General features: G+C 50.4%; 1 protein-coding gene across 5 annotated transcripts in view; it reads right to left on the bottom strand.

Annotated features, from left to right (window-relative positions):
- The window catches only part of CD99L2 (CD99 molecule like 2), a 105,672-nt gene extending 103,138 nt beyond the window's left edge, over positions 1 to 2,534 (bottom strand). For 2 of the 5 annotated variants that reach the window (XM_059679014.1, XM_059679013.1), the window contains exon 1: positions 2,313 to 2,533. In XM_059679014.1, the coding sequence (XP_059534997.1) occupies positions 2,313 to 2,379 (67 nt within the window). In that variant the 5' untranslated portion in view covers positions 2,380 to 2,533. Of the gene's footprint in view, positions 1 to 2,312 lie in introns of all 5 variants that reach the window. The other 3 variants (XM_059679015.1, XM_059679011.1, XM_059679012.1) reach the window with 3 other exon arrangements.
- Between the last annotated feature and the right edge of the window lie 15,162 nt (positions 2,535 to 17,696).

Genomic DNA, 17,696 nt, shown 5'->3' with positions numbered 1-17,696 from the left:
ATGTTTTTCTCTCTCTCTCTCTCTCTCTCTCTCTCTCTCTCTCTCTCTCTCTCATTTCTCCCCCTCCCTCCCTCCTTTCCACTCTCTCTGGGGAAAAAAACATGGAAAAAATATCCTCGACTGCTGAATGGAGTGGATCCAGAGACTCAAATCATGGAACAGAATGCAGAATCTCAGAGGGAACACAGGGGAGGGTGAGTGGGTGGGAGGTAATCAACCAAAGACCTTGTATGTATATATGCATAACCCATGGACAGACAATAGGGTACTGAAGGCCTGGCGTGGGGGTGGGATGCAGGGGGTCAATGGAGGGAATAGGGGGCATATGTAATACTTTCAACAATAAAGAATTATTTTAAAAATATCGTCAAGTGAGGATTAACCAAAAAAATTATTTATTGATTTCAGAGAGGAAGGGAGAGGGAGAGAGAGAGAGAGAAACATCAATGATGAGAATCGTTGATCGGCTGCCTCCTGCACATCCCTTACTGAGGATGGAGTCCACAACCCGGAGATGTTCCCTGACTGGGAATCAAACTATGATCTCCTGGTTCATGGGTTGAGGCTCAACCAGTTCGCAGTTTCCTCTACCACCTCCTAAATCACCTAGCGCAGTGGTCGGCAAACTGCGGCTCGTGAGCCACATGCGGCTCTTTGGCCCCTTGAGTCTGGCTCTTCCACAAAATACCACGTGCGGGCGCGCATGTACAGTGCGATTGAAACTTCATGGCCCATGCGCAGAAGTCAGTATTTTGTGGAAGAGCCACACTCAAGGGGCCAAAGAGCTGCATGTGGCTTGTGAGCCGCAGTTTGCCAACCACTGACCTAGTGTAACACATGATGGTGAAAAACTGAGACTTGATCATTTACATTCTTCACCTTCTCAATGTACGTAGCATGTTGAAAACTTTCAGAAGATAGCCTTTAAAGGAGTATCATTTTTCTAACTTTTTTGTGCTTCCACACTCAAAATTTCCACATCGTTAGATGCAAGTCAATTAAATGATTATAATTTTTCCCACAAATGCATTATACACAAAAAGAAATAGAAAATTCCACAACCCTGTAACTTTATTTTTCTTCAAGGCACGAACAATATGCCATACTGCCATGTTTGTAGTTGTTTTCACCCCCCACCAGAACATCAGCTCCATGAGGGCAGTCTCAGTTCTGTTCACTGCACCACCAGTGTCTAGAACAGAGCCTGGCACCTTTGCCCCATGTTGTACCAACTCCAGGAGAATTGCCCACATGAGAAACATTTCTGCATCTTTTGCAAAACTATTTTGTCTAGCACTGTCTACTGTTTTCTAGAGCTCCTTATATGTAACATAAAGCCCACAAGAAGTCAGTGCTAGGACAAACTTTTATTTTTGCTCAGCTCATTTGTTTTTCATTAGTTGAATTTGCCTTGGTTGTCAAGAAGCTCAGAGCACAATTCTGTACTCAACTGCAGTGTTGTTTTTTTTAAACCCCTTTTTTGATGTGGGGGTGGGATATAAATAATTGAGAAGATTCTGCCAGTACAAGTGTGAGACCCTATTTTTAACCACAGACAACTTATTCTAAGATGCTTCTCAAACTTGAGAGCAAATTACCTGGGGATCCAGTTAAAATGAAGACTCTGACACAGTAGATCAGAGGCAGGGGTCTCCAGATGCTGCATTCCTAACGAGTCCCAGGTGATGGAGCGGGGGCCCTGGACCACACTTTGAATAGCCAGGATCTAAGAAACTTACTCCCTTGATTCGGCAGGATTTCTCTCTCCCCATCTTTGGCAAAAATATCATTAATGTTTCAAAAACTGGGGTGGTCACCAGAGGCACCTGGGGAGCTGGTTAGACCTACACCTCGCTGTCCCCACAGAGATCCTGAAAAAGGGGGTAGGAAGGCGCCCAGCAAGCTCGCCAGGTGTTTCTGTCGCAGGTGACCTAGAAACACATTTCGAGAAGCCCCGCTGGAGGGAATGAGTGCTCTCTTCAAGGTTTCCCAAAGGCAATCTCCTGGGGACAGCTGTTGTCACCGGTGGTGACACCTTGTTCAGAATTTTAAGGGGTACTATCCTGCTGTTTCCAGCCCAGCACCAGAAGGGGTCCCGCTGCCTCCTTTCCGGCCACGTGGATCGCAGCAGGGTCAGCCCCCAGTGGGCTTGGGGCTCGCACCCCCGCCCCACCGCCCGCCAACTGCGTCCGGCGCAGGCCCTTGGGGCGGGCACCGGGCCGCTCATGCGCACCACTGAGCCGCAAGGGCGTCGAGCCCCCGCCCCACGGGCCCTAGGGGGGTGGTCCCCGCGTGCGCCCCGCTCGCCTTACCTCTCTGGACCAGAGTGTCCAAGGAGAAAGCGAGGCAGATGAGGAACGCCGAGCGCCAGGCCACCATTGCTGGGAGCGGACGGAGGGGACCCAGAGGAGAACAGTTTGCGCGAGAGCACCCGAGGAGTAGGTCCAGATGGAGTGGGGAAAGAGGCGGAGCAGCAGGAGGAGGAGCCTTGCCACCACCGCAGGACCCGCCCAGAGCCGGTGCGTGCAGCGCGCACCGGGAGGGACGAAAGGGGCGCGCGCGAGCGCAGACGCCGGGGGCGCGCCCGGCTTGGGTGAGGTGAGGGGGGGGGGGCGGGTTTGCACCAGAGACGCGGGCGGCTGGGGGAGCCTGCAGTTTCGGGGGCGGGGCTGGTGTGCCAGAGGCGGATCCAGAGACACCCCGCGGGCGGGGTTGTCTGGGTTGGGTGCGGGGCCAGCACCAGCAAGCGGGCCGCAGGCTCCTTCCCACCAGGGTCCTGGAGATGGAAGTCTCCGAGGTGGACCCTGCGGGTCCAGAGCAGTGAGTCAACAGTAGTGGAGGAGCCAGAGGCGCGGGAGGCGAGTGTGCGGTGATTTACACGCAGTGCGCCAGATTCCGGGCCGTGGCGGGACCTAGGGCGGCGCACATGCCCGGTGCGGTCTGCCAGACTGGTGACCCTTGGACAGAGCTCTACCCCTTCTGACCTTGGTGTCATCAGGATAAAGGCTCTTCCCTAAAGGCCCCTCCGGCTGCGGCTCCAGGATGGCACCCGCGCTTTTGCCTCAGTCGCTGTAGCCGACCTTAGTTTTTCAGAGCCGCTGGCTGCCCGCCCACTCGCTGATGCCTGCAGGAAACTGTAGTGGAACCCCGTCCAGAGGTTAACAAAAAGGGCTGTTTTCGTGTCTGGCCACGGTTGGCAAAACAGCGGTATGTCTGGAGGAAACTAGCCCGAGGTCGGGGCTCCAGGGCAGGCCAGAGGGAAGGGGTGGGGCGGGCTAAACTGGAGTGCCGCGGGGCCCAGGGGACAAAGGGGTAGGCACAGGGTTAGCTCTCCGGAGACTTTGATGAATGTGCCGAAAGCGCAAGTTCATATCTGCAGAGTCGCGCTGTAAACGAGCTCACAAATAGACAAACGCGCTGCAGTCCTTTCCCATGAACCCCCGCAAACGAAGTCCGTGTCCTGGACCGGGCAAAATCAGACTCTGGCACTGCCCTGAAGAGCAAAATGCCCATTCCAGCCTTTGAGGTGAACGCCCTCAAGAAGGGCTCCAGCTGCAGCCAGCTTTCGAGGACAAAGAGAAAGCACCGCTGCTGTCCTGAGTGGCAGAGCAGGGGCGTCAAGCCTGTCCCTACCATTATTCGACATGGGCTGCATTGGGCCACGTCGTCCTTAAAGGGCAGCTACTACCACGTCCACCCAGTGTTCCTTCGTAGACTTCCTGTCCCCCACACCGCCAGACCCACCCCACCAGAGACCCCACCACCACTAGTGCCTTCCTTCAATCACCCTCTGAGCCATAGTGGGGGGTAAGGGTCTCCTTGAAATGGAGCCTGTGACTTCCATCCTTTGCCCTGAATCCTGGGGCTTGAAAAATAAAACATAAGGCTGTTTGGATTTTCAGGGCAGTGCTTAATTCTGTGTCACTACGAGCAGAAATAGCTAGTTATCGAACACATACTATATGCATGGTATACTCTAGGTATTTTACCCTTATTTTTTATTCCTCACAACTTCATGTAGCATCTCAATGATTAATGAGGGAAAGAAGTAAAATGGAGGTTCCTTGAGGTTGAAGAGTAAATCAGCTCCAGTTCCTTAGTGTCCAAAGGCACAAGGGGATCACTAGGAAGCCCAGTGGGTGAATGGCTAAGAACATGTGCTTTAGAGCCAAGCAGAGATGAAATCCTGGCTGGACTCAATAAGGTTGTGCTAAGGATTAACTGACATGGTGGAAAGTGGGTGGCCTACACTGAGGAAGTGAGGAAAATGCAGCCTCTGAGTTGAGGCCATCACAGTCAACATGCCCTGGACAGTCACACCCACCAGGAGCTCTACCTGGTACATGTGTAATGCAGACACCTAAACCCCACCAGCAGAATACTGGTCATGGTGTAATACACAGTAAAACTATCTTCTAGCTCGGGTAATTGGCCCACTGGCCAAATCCAGCCCACCTGTTTCTCTGCATGGCCTGCAGTCTAAGAGTGTTTTTGTATGTTTAAATGCTTGAAAAAAAATCAAAAGAAGATTATTTTGTGACATGGGAGAGTTAGTTATATGAAATTCAAATGTCAGGGCCCATGAAGTTTGTGGGTGCACCCATTCATTTCTGTATTGTTGATGGCTATCTCTGTGCTGGCACAGCAGAGTTGTTATTGTGACAGGGATCATGGCGCCCATAAAGCCTAAAATAATTACTACCTTTACAGAGAAGTTTGCTGGCCTCTGTTCTAGCATCTTGAACTCTGACAAGGATGAATATTTTAAAAATATTTTTTATTGAATTTTTTAGAGAGAGAGGAAAGGAGAGGAAAGGAGAAACATGGATGTGATCAATTGGTTGTATCCTACACACCCCCTACCGGGTATCAAGCCGACAACCCAGACATGTGCCCTAACTAAGAATTGAACCGGCAACCTTCTGGTGCACAAGAAGAATGTCCAACCATTTAGCCACACCAGCCAGGGGTGAAAAGGATGAATATTAACAGGTGACGGTGTGAGACCTAAACAGTGTGCTCCACCAGAACACAGGATGACACAGGAATAAGAACCAACAGAAAAGAGTAATGTTGCCCAGCTGGCGTAGGTCAGTGGTTGAGTGTCGACCTATGAACCAGGAGGTCACGGTTCAGGTATGGGGCACATGCCTGGACTGCAGGCTCAATCTCCAGTGTGGGGTGTAAAGGAGGTAGCCAATCAAAAATTCTCTCTCATCATTGATGTTTCTATCTTTCTCTTCCTCTCCTTTCCTCTCTGAAGTCAATCCTATTTAATAAAGAGGTGATGTGAAAATTGACCCTCACTCTATGATGCTGTCACAAGATGGCTGCACCCACAGCAGAGGCGGGGTTGCCGTAACACAAGATGGCTGTTCCTACAGTGGAGGTGGGGTTCCCATAACTAGCCATAACGAGCAATCAGCAGGGACCTGAGGCTGCGTGGCACTGGGCCAGGGCAGGGGACCTCAGGCCGTGCCCCCTGCCCGGTGGGGCTTGAAGGGGGACCTCAGATCATGCCCCCCGCCTGGTGGGGCTTGACGAGGGACCTCAGTCCATGCCCCCCACCCAGCAGGGCTTGATGAGGGACCTCAGGCCACGCCCCCCATCCCAGCACTGGGCCAGGGGACCTGAGGCTGCGCCCCCTTCCCGGCAGGGATTGATAGGGGTGGGGCCGGGTCTGGATCTCGCCTAATGGGAGTAGGGCCAGCTAGGTCTGGGTCTCACGAGATTTCGAGGTGCACGCGGGTGAGCAGGGACTTGACTCGGTCCTGTGGCATGCCCCAGACTCTGACAGGAAGAAGATTTTCATATACATTTTACTAATTTTCTTTCATTTCTGACACTTCCATTATAGAGAAAGGGCAAATAGCAATATTAAAATATTTCCTCTAATTAATTACCTTTTAATGTGCACAAATTTCATGCACCAGGCCACTAGTAAAAATATATTTTTAAAAAAGAGAAAAGGATAATGTTTACCGTATGCCAAAAGACACCCACTCAAAAATGTAATTAATCAAAATATTCAAAATGTCTGAGGTCAGTTATCCTACCAGATAACTCTCCCTATGTAAAATGACTCATCTGGGCCCAGGCTAGTCTCTAAGTCTCATATAAATTAGGTTAGTGTGAGTCTGAAAAGGCTGATGACATCTAGGTCCTGAGTCTGCCAGGCTGAAGACCAGCCTAGAACTTGGTAATCCTGTCAATCAGATAGTAGTTATCCTGCTGAATTGAAATGGAACATGGAGTTGACTTACAACAGGAAATTCTACACTTAGAAACTGATTCTGTGCCTGCCCCTGGACACACACACATACACTCCCCACTGCCCCTGAACATGGGAACTGGGGCCAACTCCTGGCCCAGCCAGCCTTGTCCCCACCCTCTTGCAAGTCCTTACACCTTCCTGAACTTCTCACATCCTGAAAATTGTCACCAATTGGAAAACCATTTGGTCTGACAAGCTTCTCTCCTAAAAAGCCCTATTTTCCTCAGCTCTGACAGAGAAATACCCCATAGACCAGCCGTGGGCAAACTACGGCCCGCGGGCCGGATCCGGCCCGTTTGAAATGAATAAAACTATTGAAAAAAAAGACTGTACCCTTTTATGTAATGATGTTTACTTTGAATTTATATTAGTTCACACAAACACTCCATCCATGCTTTTGTTCCGGCCCTCCGGTCCAGTTTAAGAACCCATTGTGGCCCTCGAGTCAAAAAGTTTGCCCACCCCTGCCATAGACAAATGGCCATCAGGCAAGTTGGTTGAGTCTGAGAGTACAAGAGAGGCACAGATGGAGCTGGGAGGACTTCTGAGGGCTAGCCTGGTATTCCACCATTTCCCAACCTTCTGCCCTCACCCTCATTACACACCATAGCCTTGAGAAGAGTACTCTAAATTCCAAAACAGCTATATCTCACTATCATAGTGCAGAGTTCCAGTCTGTATCCCAAGTGTCACAGACCCTTTCTTGCAAAGTCCCCCAAGGGGGCCTCCTTCACCCATGGCCAAATTCACTCACACCAGTGGTGAGGGCTTGGGGCTGGTATGGGGGTAGGTGGAGGGGGTCGATGAGGAAAAGGGGGGGATATATGTAATACTTTCAACAATAAAGATTTAAAAATAGAATAAAATAAAAACAAAATCACTCTCACTTAGAAGCATCTGCCCACCAGGCCACTGGACAGGCCTTGCCACCGCTGCCACCACCACTGTGGAGTGGAAGGGGCCACTTTAGAGCACCAGTGTCCATGTCACGAGTGCCATTTCCTGCTAACCTCCACTCCCATTGATCCTTGGGCCAGAATGGAGAGGGAGGACAGCGACAAAGGCTGATGGGACCCAAGGCAGCTCAGCTTGTGCTCATGGCTTCAACAGCCCTTCCACCTGCTTCCTCTTTTCTGGCACAGCCTTTGGTTAATCCCTCTTAACCGAACTAGTTTGTGGGCCCCTGCACGATAGGGGTGGGAAAGGGAGCCACGTCCCCCCTACCCCTGAACTCCCCACTGTGCAGGCCAATTAAGCGACAAAGACTTCATGCATTTCAATGGGAATTACAGAGGCTAGCTAGTAGAGGGGCGGGGGAGCACCAAGGGCTACAACAGTTCCCCAAATGCCTGACATCACACATCAGGTCTTTACCAGTCCCAGGCGAAAAAAGAAAAATGCGGTTGTTGTTGCAAGTTTTTCCCCATAAAGCTAGAGTACTGACCTTTATTCTGAAATCATAGGCTTTTTAGTATACAAAAGTCCTTTATTTCATGAAAAGATGGCAGTGTTTTGTTTAATGTGCTTACTTTGCAAAATAGGAAGTTGGCAACCCTACCCATCCCCAAATTTAAAAGAAAGAAAGAAAGAAGGAAAGAAAAGAAAGAAAGAAAGAAAGAAAGAAAGAAAGAAAGAAAGAAAGAAAGAAAGAAAGAAAGAAAGAAGGAAAGGAAAGGAAAGGAAAGAAAGAAAGAAAGAAAGAAAGAAAGAAAGAAAGAAAGAAAGAAAGAAAGAAAGAAAGAAAGAAAGAAAGAAAGAAAGAAAGAAAGAAATCTACTTGTTAGTAAAATTCACAATTCTGGGAATCACTGCCTATACCAGCATATTCAGCCCCACCCAGGACCCTGAAACAGGACTTTTTTTTTTAACACACCACACCCCATATGTAAACAGAAGCCCTGAAAATTGATTCTAAAACAATAATCCCTTTCATATTTTTTGAATTGTAAGCAAATTATCTCTCAGTCTTCTACGCCTCTCCACAGAGTTCTTGGATTTTATGATAAGGCAAGGTCAGGCAGAGCCTTGAATGCCATGCTAATGAGCAAAGATTTGATTCTGAGAACAAAGGGAAGCCACTACAGGGTTTTAACCATTAAACAGCAGAGTGACTATAGGAGTGGCTACTGGCATCATCTAGCAGGGAGAGGCTGGGATCTGTGGGGCTGAAGAGAAGAGTCTATTTAGATTCAGAGTACATATGTGGTAGAGGAAGCAGTGTCCATGAAAGGAGGGGATAGGTATTTGGGTCTGTACCAGTTCTCAGGACAGGGAGGAAAGCAAGTCCCAGGTGCCCTGTGGGGAGGAGACAGATGACAAGCAATTATAACTCCATGTGATACAGGCAATTAGGGAGGGTAACACAGGGCACTGTGGGCGCCCATCCCAGTTGGATGACCAGGGTTGAGCTGATTTAAGGAAAAGTAATAATTCACCACACAGATAGGTGTGTGTGTGTGTGTGTGTGTGTGTGTGTGTGTGTGTGTGTGTGACGGGGGCGGGGGGGGGGGGGGGAGTGAAAACCGATAAAGCAAAGGCCCAGAAATGAGAAAGCTCAAAACATATGGAATATGAGTCAGCTGTATCCGGGCCTTGTAGGGCTCACTGAGCAAATGAAGTTTGGACTCTATCCAAAGGCAACTGGGAACCCCAAAGAGTTTTCACTGGGGCCGGGGTGAGACTGCAGAGTGACAAGATCAGATTGGCATTTCATGAATCTATTTCTTTTAAAAAATATAGGTTTTTTTTTATTGATTTCAGAGAGGAAGGGGAGGGGAGAGAGAGAGATAGAAACATCAATGCTGAGAGAGAATCATTGATCGGCTGCCTGCTGCACATCCCTTACTGGGGATCGAGCCCACAACCTGGGCATATGCCCTGACTGGGAATCGAATCATGACCTCCTAGTTCATAGGTCAACATCAGTCACTGAGCCACGCCGGCCAGGCTCATGGATCCATTTCTTTACAGAGACTCAGGGGTCTCTTGTACAAAATCCAGCATCTCCCTTAGAAAATGCTACTCTAGGTGACAGAGCCATCCTATCTAATAAAAGAGAAACATGGTAATTGGCATACGACCGCTACCCTTCCCTTGGCTAATCAGGGTGATATGCAAATTAACTGCCAGCCAAGATGGCGGCCGGCAGCCAGGCAGCTTGAAACTAACATGAGGCTTGCTTGCTTCAGTGACGGAGGACTGCAACGTTCCCCGCCTGCCTTGCCGGCTTCTGAGCCTGCAGTTTCAAACATTGTAACAAATATAGAAGCTAAACAAAACCCCAGAAACCAGCTTTCAGCTGGCTGGGATCTCAGAGCTGGAGTTGATACAGAGTTTCGATTATAGAACCGAAACAAACCAGATACCTGTTTTCAGCAGCTGAGGCCTCAGAGCTGGAGCCAAGCCTCAGAGCTAAAGCTGGCCCAGAATAAAAAAGAAAAAAAGGAGCAGTTGGGAGCTTCAGTCCCAGCCTGAAAACAGCCCTCAGCCCCTCACCCAGACTGGCCAGGCACCCCAGTGGGGACCCTCACCCAGAAGGGTGTGTGACCAGCTGCAAACAGCCATCATCCCCTAATCCGGGCCAAGCCTCAGAGTTAAAGCTGGCCCAGAATAAAAAAAAAAAGAGAGAGAGAAAAGAGCAGTTGGGAGCTTCAGTCCCAGCCTGAAAACAGCCCTCAGCCCCTCACCCAGACTGGCCAGGCACCCCAGTGGGGACCCCCACCCTGATCCAGGACACCCTTCAGGGCAAACCATCCAGCCCCCACCCATGCACCAGGCCTCTATTCTATATAGTAAAAGGGTAATATGCCTCCCAGCACTGAGATCAGCGGAGCTGAGAGGCCTCCCGGCACCGGGATCAGTGTGACAAGGCAGCGCCCAAACCCTCTGATCGCCCTGCAGCTCTGAGTGTGACAGGGGGCGGGGCCACAACCTCCCTATCTGCCCTGCTCTGTTCATGACAGGTGAAGGCACCCCAACCCCCTGATCGGCCCTGCTCTGTGCCTGATAGAGGGGGAGCTCCCCAACCCCCTGATCACCCTGCGGCTCTGTGTGTGACAGAGTGCGGCGCCCCAACCCCCCCACCCCACGGGCCCTGCTCTGTGTGTGACGGGGTAGAGCCATAACCTCCCCATCGGCCCTGCCCTGAGTGTGAGAGTGGTGGCGCCCCAACCCCCTGATTGGCCCTGCTCTGTGGGTGATAGAGGGTGGCGCCCCAACCCCCCCCCATGGGCCCTGCTCTGTATGTGATGGGGTAGAGCCATAACCTCCCCATCAGCCCTGCCCTGAGTGTGAGAGTGGCGGTGCCCCAACCCCCTGATCGGCCCTGCTCTGTGTGTGACAGGGGATGGTGCCCCAACCCCCTGATTGGCCCTGCTCTGTGTGTGACAGGGTGCAGCGTCCCAACCCCCCCCCCACAGGCCCTGCTCTGTGTGTGACGGGGTAGAGCCATAACCTCCCCATCGGCCCTGCCCTGAGTGTGAGAGTGGCAGCGCCCAAACCCCCTGATTGGCCCTGCTCTGTGTGTGACAGGGTACAGAGCCCCAACCTCCCTGATGGGCCCTGCTCTGTGAATGACAGGGGATGGCGCCGCAACCTCGCCATCGGCCCTGCCTTGAGTGTGACGGGATGGTGCCCCAACCCCCCAATCGGCCCCACCCTGAGCGTGACTGAGGGTGGCATCACAACCTCCCAATCTGCCCTGCTCTGTGCATGACAGGGGGTGGCGCCCCAACTCCCCAATCAGCCCTGCTCTGAGCCCGACCAGGGGCTGCACCTAGGGATTGGGCCTGCCCTCTGCCACCCGGGAGCAGGCCTAAGCCAGCAGGTCGTTATCTCCCGAGGGGTCCCAGACTGCGAGAGGGCACAGGCTGGGCTGAGGGACCCCCCCTTCCCCCAGAGTGCACAAATTTTTGTGCACCGGGCCTCTAGTCTGTATTAATAAAAGGGTAATATGCTAATGAGACCAGGAGACCTTCCAGACAAAGCCATGGTGGCAGGGCCGAGACAGAGGAGGTTAGGGACGATCAGGCCAGGAGGGGAGGGCAGTTGGGAGTGAGCAGGCTGGCTGGGAGGGCAGTTGGAGGCCACGAGGCTGGGAAGGGGGGGTAGATGGGGGTGAGCAGGCTGCCGGGGGGCAGTTGGGGACCATGAGGCTGGCGGGGGGGGCAGTTGGGGGCAAGCAGGCCAGTGGGGGGCAGTTGGGGGCCGTCAGGCCAGCGGGGGGGGGGGGCAGTTGGGGGCGAGCAGGCCAGTGCGGGGGGGTAGTTGGAGCGATCAGGCCAGTAGGGGGAGCAGTTGGAGGTGAGCAGGCCAGCAGGGGGCAGTTGGGGGCAAGCAGGCCAGTGGGGGGGGCAGTTGGGGGCAAACAGGCTGGCACGGGGGCAGCTGGGGGTGAGCAGGCTGGCAGGGGGGCTGTTGAGGTGATCAGGCTGGCTGGGGGGGGCAGTTGGGGGTGAGCAGGCCATCGGGGGGGCAGTTGGGGGCAAGCAGGTTGGCAGGGGGGGCAGTTGATGGCAAGCAGGCCAATGGGGGGGCAGTTGCGGTCAATCAGGCCAGCAGGGGGCGCAGTTGGGGGCAAAAGGGCCAGTGGGGGGCAGTGGGGGGCAAACGGGCCGGCAGGCAGAGTGGTTAGGGGCAATCAGGCAGGCAGGCAGGTGAGCGGTTAGGAGCCAGCAGTCCTGGATTGCAAGAGGAATGGCTGACTGCTGGTTTAGGCCTGATCCCTGTGGGACATCCTCTGAGGGGTCCCAGATTGGAGAGGGTGCAGGCCGGGCTGAGGGACACCCCCCACCCGTGTATGAATTTTGTGCACCAGGCCACTAGTTGAAGAATAAAAAGCTGGGGAAAGTAGAGAGGGGATCTTGATGGGGCATAGAGGCAGGGAGAAGAGTGAGGAGGCTGGGGCAAGAATTCCAGGAGTGCTTAGCTAGGCTTAGGTGGAGCAGAGAGCTGGGATGTGGACTCTCAGATTCTGCTGGTTGTCTGGAGACAACCCAGTGTGGCTGGTCAGGAGCTGAAGCTTTATAGACAGAGGTGACTTCAATTTCTCTGGAAGTCACCTCTGCAGAATCCCTTCCCCCCCCCCCCCCCCGCCAATCATACCTGTTGCAACTTTGTGTCATAAAATTGCTCAACCCCCACCTCCCCAAGGGATCCTTTGACCGGAGCATTTTGTAATCCAGTGCCACAGATTCCCATTAGATAGTAATCATCTCATCCTTTTTATTTCTGTTAGAATTCACGTTTGGGGGTTTCAGTTCTTTTCTCTTCATTTTATTTTATTTTTTAATTTAAATTCTATATTGTTAAAAGTATTACATATGTCTCCTTCCCCCCCCCCATTGACCTCTCCCCAGCTGCTCCCCCCCCCATGAGGTTTTTTTTTTTTAATACACCAAGGACCATACAACAGTGATGATAATGGCAATGGTGGCCATGGTGACAACAATCCTGAGGAAAAGAAGACGGGTACAAAATGCCAGTGGGTCAGGACTTGGTTTCAAGGCTCATTATCATGAGAAGGAGTCCTCTTCTCTGGAAATCTAAATGCAAAACGCCCACCCATCTTCTGGAAGCCGGTGTGCCAAGTCAAGCAGGGCAAAACCTCATACCTGCATGTTTTCCTAATGCAAGAGACTGTTCTGTACATTTCTTTCTAGTGCTCAGATGAATTAATATGAAATTTGCATAAGCACTTGGCAAGAAATAATTTATGTCTCTGTAATACTTCTGAGGCAGCATTTTCCACTCTGAATCCTGACCTCTGCAGGAATAGGACTTAACATTTGCCTACCAAATGTGAAGATGTAGGAACTTATTTAACTTACGTAGTGAAGTCTACCTGAAGCACTTGGGAGACACAAACCACAGAAACCAATATTTGGCCTCTTTATGTCTTTTCCTATAATGGAAGCAGTCCAAGAAACCCCTCAGAAGAAGTTACAGGACACAAATGTGGAAAGCAGCATCCTATTAATGGTAACAGCATTGTGTTCAGATAACCTCCTGCTGGTTTTCAATGGGTATTGCCACTTCTTTGGGGCACCAAATACATCAAACACCCTCCTACACACAGACAGACACATGCACACACACGCACACACACACATCCATAGGGCACTGGTGGATGTGAATTTGAATATTACAGTAGCCAAATACCAGCCCATCCAACAAGACCATCCTATTCCATTAACTCCTATGCAAATGTCAAACCTCTGTTTGATTTCAGACTTTTATCACCAGGCATGGGTAACCTGAGGGAGAGAAAAATCAGAGCAGTACAGATCTGCCACTAACTGATTTTGTGAATTTTAACAAAACCTTATTACCGTGTATTAAGTACCTAGCAATTCAATTCCTTCAAGACTTCTCAAAGCACTCCCCTCTTTCCATCCCCACTAAGGACACCCCAGCACAAGTGACCACCTGAGACTAATGCAAGAAAATGGAGCATCTTAACTGGGATCCTTACTTCCCTTTCTCTGTCTACTCTTCATACTAGAGGGATCTGAAAGTGTTCAGTCAGATCACAGTCCTGCCTGCTCAAGCTTCTTGCCATTGTTCCTGGGACCTGGTATAAACTCCTGAGCTCAGCATTCAAGGCCCTGCAGAACTTGGCCTCAGATGACATCTTCAGCCATCTCCCTCCCACTGCTCCTGGCCCCAGCTTCCATTCTCACTGGAGCACTTGCTGGTCTCTAAACCTCTGTGCTTCTTCCTTTCTCTGTGTTTTTGCTCACACTGTACCTTCTGCCAGGTTCTTTCTTCTCACTCTAACCTCTCTCCCTGGGCCATCTCATTCATTCCCACGTGTAGATCACACCCACCTTTACCTCTCCAGCAGTGCTTCTTCTGTGAAACTAGATATCTACATTCAAATGGCTGTTCTGTATTGTCTAATGGCTGTTTCAGAGGCATTGCAATGTCCAAAACAGAACAATACATCCTTGTCACCCTGCCACTCCCCCACATGGTCCCCACCAGTAAATGGCACCACGGATTTCCCAGTTTCTAGGGCCACAAACCTAGGAGACAGCCTTGACTCCTCTCCTGGTCTAATCCACTCCATTATCAAGTACTAAAAACTCTGCCTTCTAAACAGCCTTGGATGGCTCTGGCTGGTTTGGCTCAGTTGGTTGAGTGTTGTCCTTTGCACTGAAAGACTGAGACCGGTCAGGACACATGCCCAGGTTGCAGGCTCAATCCACTCCCAGTATGGGGTACGTATGGGAGGCAGCTAATGAATGTTTCTCTTCTCTTCTCTTCTCTTCTCTTCTCTTCTCTTCTCTTCTCTTCTCTTCTCTTCTCTTCTCTTTTCTGTTCTCTCTCTCTCTCTCTCTCTCTCTCTCTCTTCCTCTCTCTCTCTCTCTCTCTCTCTCTCTCTCTCTCTCTCTCTCTCATCAATAAAAACATATTTTAAACACCCTTAGATGTAGGCACCCATCTCTGCCCTGAATAACTGTGTCGCTGCCTCCAGCCCATTCTCCACCCAGCAGCCAGAGGGAGCCTCTTAAAAAATAAATCAGATCATGTTGTTCTCTTGCTTAAAGTCCATTAATCTCATGTTAAAGACTCTTCATCTCACTTAGAGCAAATCCCAATGCCTGACTAAATGACCTTCCTTCTCTTTTCCACCTGACTGGCTTTGGTTTATCCCCCAGGCCTTACTAGAACACACTGTCCTCCCTATTCCTCTCTCCCCCACCACAGAAGGGTGAGGGGCCCATTCTTTCTACTCCTATGGTCTCTGTGCTGGACTGTCCCTTAGAACTGGGCCTGCTACTTTGAAAATTGTTGTCTCCTCTCACTGATGCCCTGGTTCTCAACCCTGGCAACATGATAGAAGCTTTTATTTTTTAATTGTTATAAATTGAGGTAAAATTCACATAACATAAAACTTGCCCCTCTTTTTTCAGAGAGAGTGGAAGGGAGGGGACAGACACAGAGAGAGAAACATTGATGTGAAAGAGACATATCGATTGGTTGGCAAGATACATGCGCTTGACTGGAATTGAACCCACAACCCTTCAGTCCATAGGCTGATGCTTTATCCACTGAGCCAAACTGGCTAGGGCAAAATCCACCCTTTTAAAGTGTACAATCCTATATAATAAAAGGCTAATATGCAAGTAGACCTAACAGCAGAACAACTAAACAACTGAACAACTGGTCGCTATTATGTGCGCTGACCACCAGGGGGCACATGCAGAACATGGCTGGCATTGGCAGAAGGCAGCAGAGCATGGAACATGGTGGACATTGGCCATGGCGAGATGGTGGAGCAGGTGAGCAGGGGGTGCCAGACCAAGGTGGGGCACTGGTTGCTGTCATCGGGGTGAGCCTCTGGTGGTTACTGAAAATTCTTTGCTCCTGCACTCCGTGGTCCCACCCAGCATTCGCACCTGCTGCCGGCACTGGAGCTGCCACTTACACCCATTGCCAGCAACCATTGCCGGCACTCCATGCTGGCCCCAATCACTTGGTGCCATCAGCGGGTGTGAGTGGTGGCTGCTGGTCCTGATCGCCCCTCAGGGCTTCTCCACCTCCCCCTGCTCCTGAGGGGCAATCAAAGCCAGCAGCCACCTCTTGCACCCGCTGCTGGCATTGGCCCCAATCACTCTGTGTCATCAGTGTGTGGGAGCAGCGGCGGCAGGTGGGAGCGGGACTGCCAGCAGACAGGGGACCAAGGGCCATGGAGGGCCTGGAGGATGGGCCAAGACCTGCTCCTGTGCCTACCACAGCCTCACAGCCCACAGCTCCTTTCAAGGTGCATGAATTTCGTGCACTGGGCCCCTAGTTTTAAATAAATAAATAATAAATGAAGTGTACAATTTAGTGGTATTCAGCACATTCAGCATTGCATAACCATCACCTCTATTTACTTCCAGATTATTTCCATCACCACATACCCATTAGCAGGCACTCCCCATTTCTCCTCCCCAGCCGTTGGCAACCACAAATCTGCTTTTGTGTTTCTATGGATTTGCCTGTTCTAGACATTTCATACAAATAAATCATACACTATGTGACATTTTGTGTCTGACTTCTTCCACTCAGCATAATGTTTTCAAGGCTTATCCATGTTGTAGCATGATCCTGGTTGCTTTTTATGGCTAAATAATATTCCATTTTATGGATAGACCACATTTTATCCATTCATCAATAGATGGACATTTCGGTTGTTTCCAGTTTGGGGCTATTGTGATTAATGCTGCTATGAACATGCATGTACAAGTTTTTGTGTGAGCATATCTTTTCCTTTCTGTTACCCATTAGCACAGTGGGTATCCTGGTATTCAAATGCTAATGGCACTAAGCCCAAGGGCAACATGTACATCTTTCTCAAAGCCTTTGAAAGTCAGATATTATTTGTCTATTTAATAAGGTATCATCTGTTACTATCTTGGGTGGGCATTTCCCATCTTTTACTATTTTTCACATATACCCTGATGTTGATTTTATCTAGATGGAAAGTTTCTGGAAGCCAGGGACGCCTCTTACTTTGTGTTTCTCTCCACAGTGCATATAATTGGTATGAAATGAAATTTGGTCAAGTTGATTGGGTGAAAAGGAGGGGGCACATCTAAATATTAGGTGCCCCTGGCACTTGAGTCCCTCCTTCCTCTGCACCTTCACTCTTTCCATCAGACTCTGAGGGAGAGGGGGAGCTGGCATTGGGCACAGAGCATAGGGAGGTCAGTAGCCTTCCCTTTGTCATCTGTGGGAATTTTCCTTTGGAAACTCTGACCTTTGAATTTTTCCGAAACTATCTATCTGTGGCGAAAAATTATGAAAGAACTGAGTGAGCCCAGCTGACCTGGCTCAGTGGTTGAGTAGTGACCTCTGAACCAGGAGGTCATAGTTCGATTCCTGGTCAGGGCACATGACTGGGTTGTGGGCTCGATCCCGAGTGAGAGGTGTGCAGGAGGCAGCCAATCCATGATTCTCTCTCATCACTGATGTTTCAATCTCTCTCTCCCTCTCCTTTCCTCTCTGAAATCTATAAAAATATATTTTTTTAAAAGAACTGAATGAAAGTATCTTACTCAGGGATCTCCTCACTGTGTCTTCTGAGACTTTCTTCTTGCTGTCACCACTGTCTTTTCCCTGGTTCCAGTTGTCCCCGTCTCACTTCAGGATAATTGGACCAGCTGCTCCCTGGTCCCATTGTCTCCAGCGCTGCACCCATGAACCCATGCTCTACAGGCAGTTGGGTGGCTGTCCTGAAACAGATTTCCTCCTTTGACTTTTGAGCTTACAAATGGCAACTTGTCTCCAATCTCTTAAGTGTGGGATTCCAGGCACCCCCACCATCTGACCCTGAGGCCCAGACCCTGTCATAACTCCTATGACTCTGATACTGCACTATGGCACACTTTGGTTTGTTTGTTTGTTTCTCTTCTTTTGTTGTTTTTTTTTTAAT

This window comes from Myotis daubentonii, chromosome X (genome assembly GCF_963259705.1).
Source record: "Myotis daubentonii chromosome X, mMyoDau2.1, whole genome shotgun sequence".
NCBI lineage: Eukaryota > Metazoa > Chordata > Mammalia > Chiroptera > Vespertilionidae > Myotis > Myotis daubentonii.
This window is presented reverse-complemented; position numbering and strand designations above follow the sequence as displayed.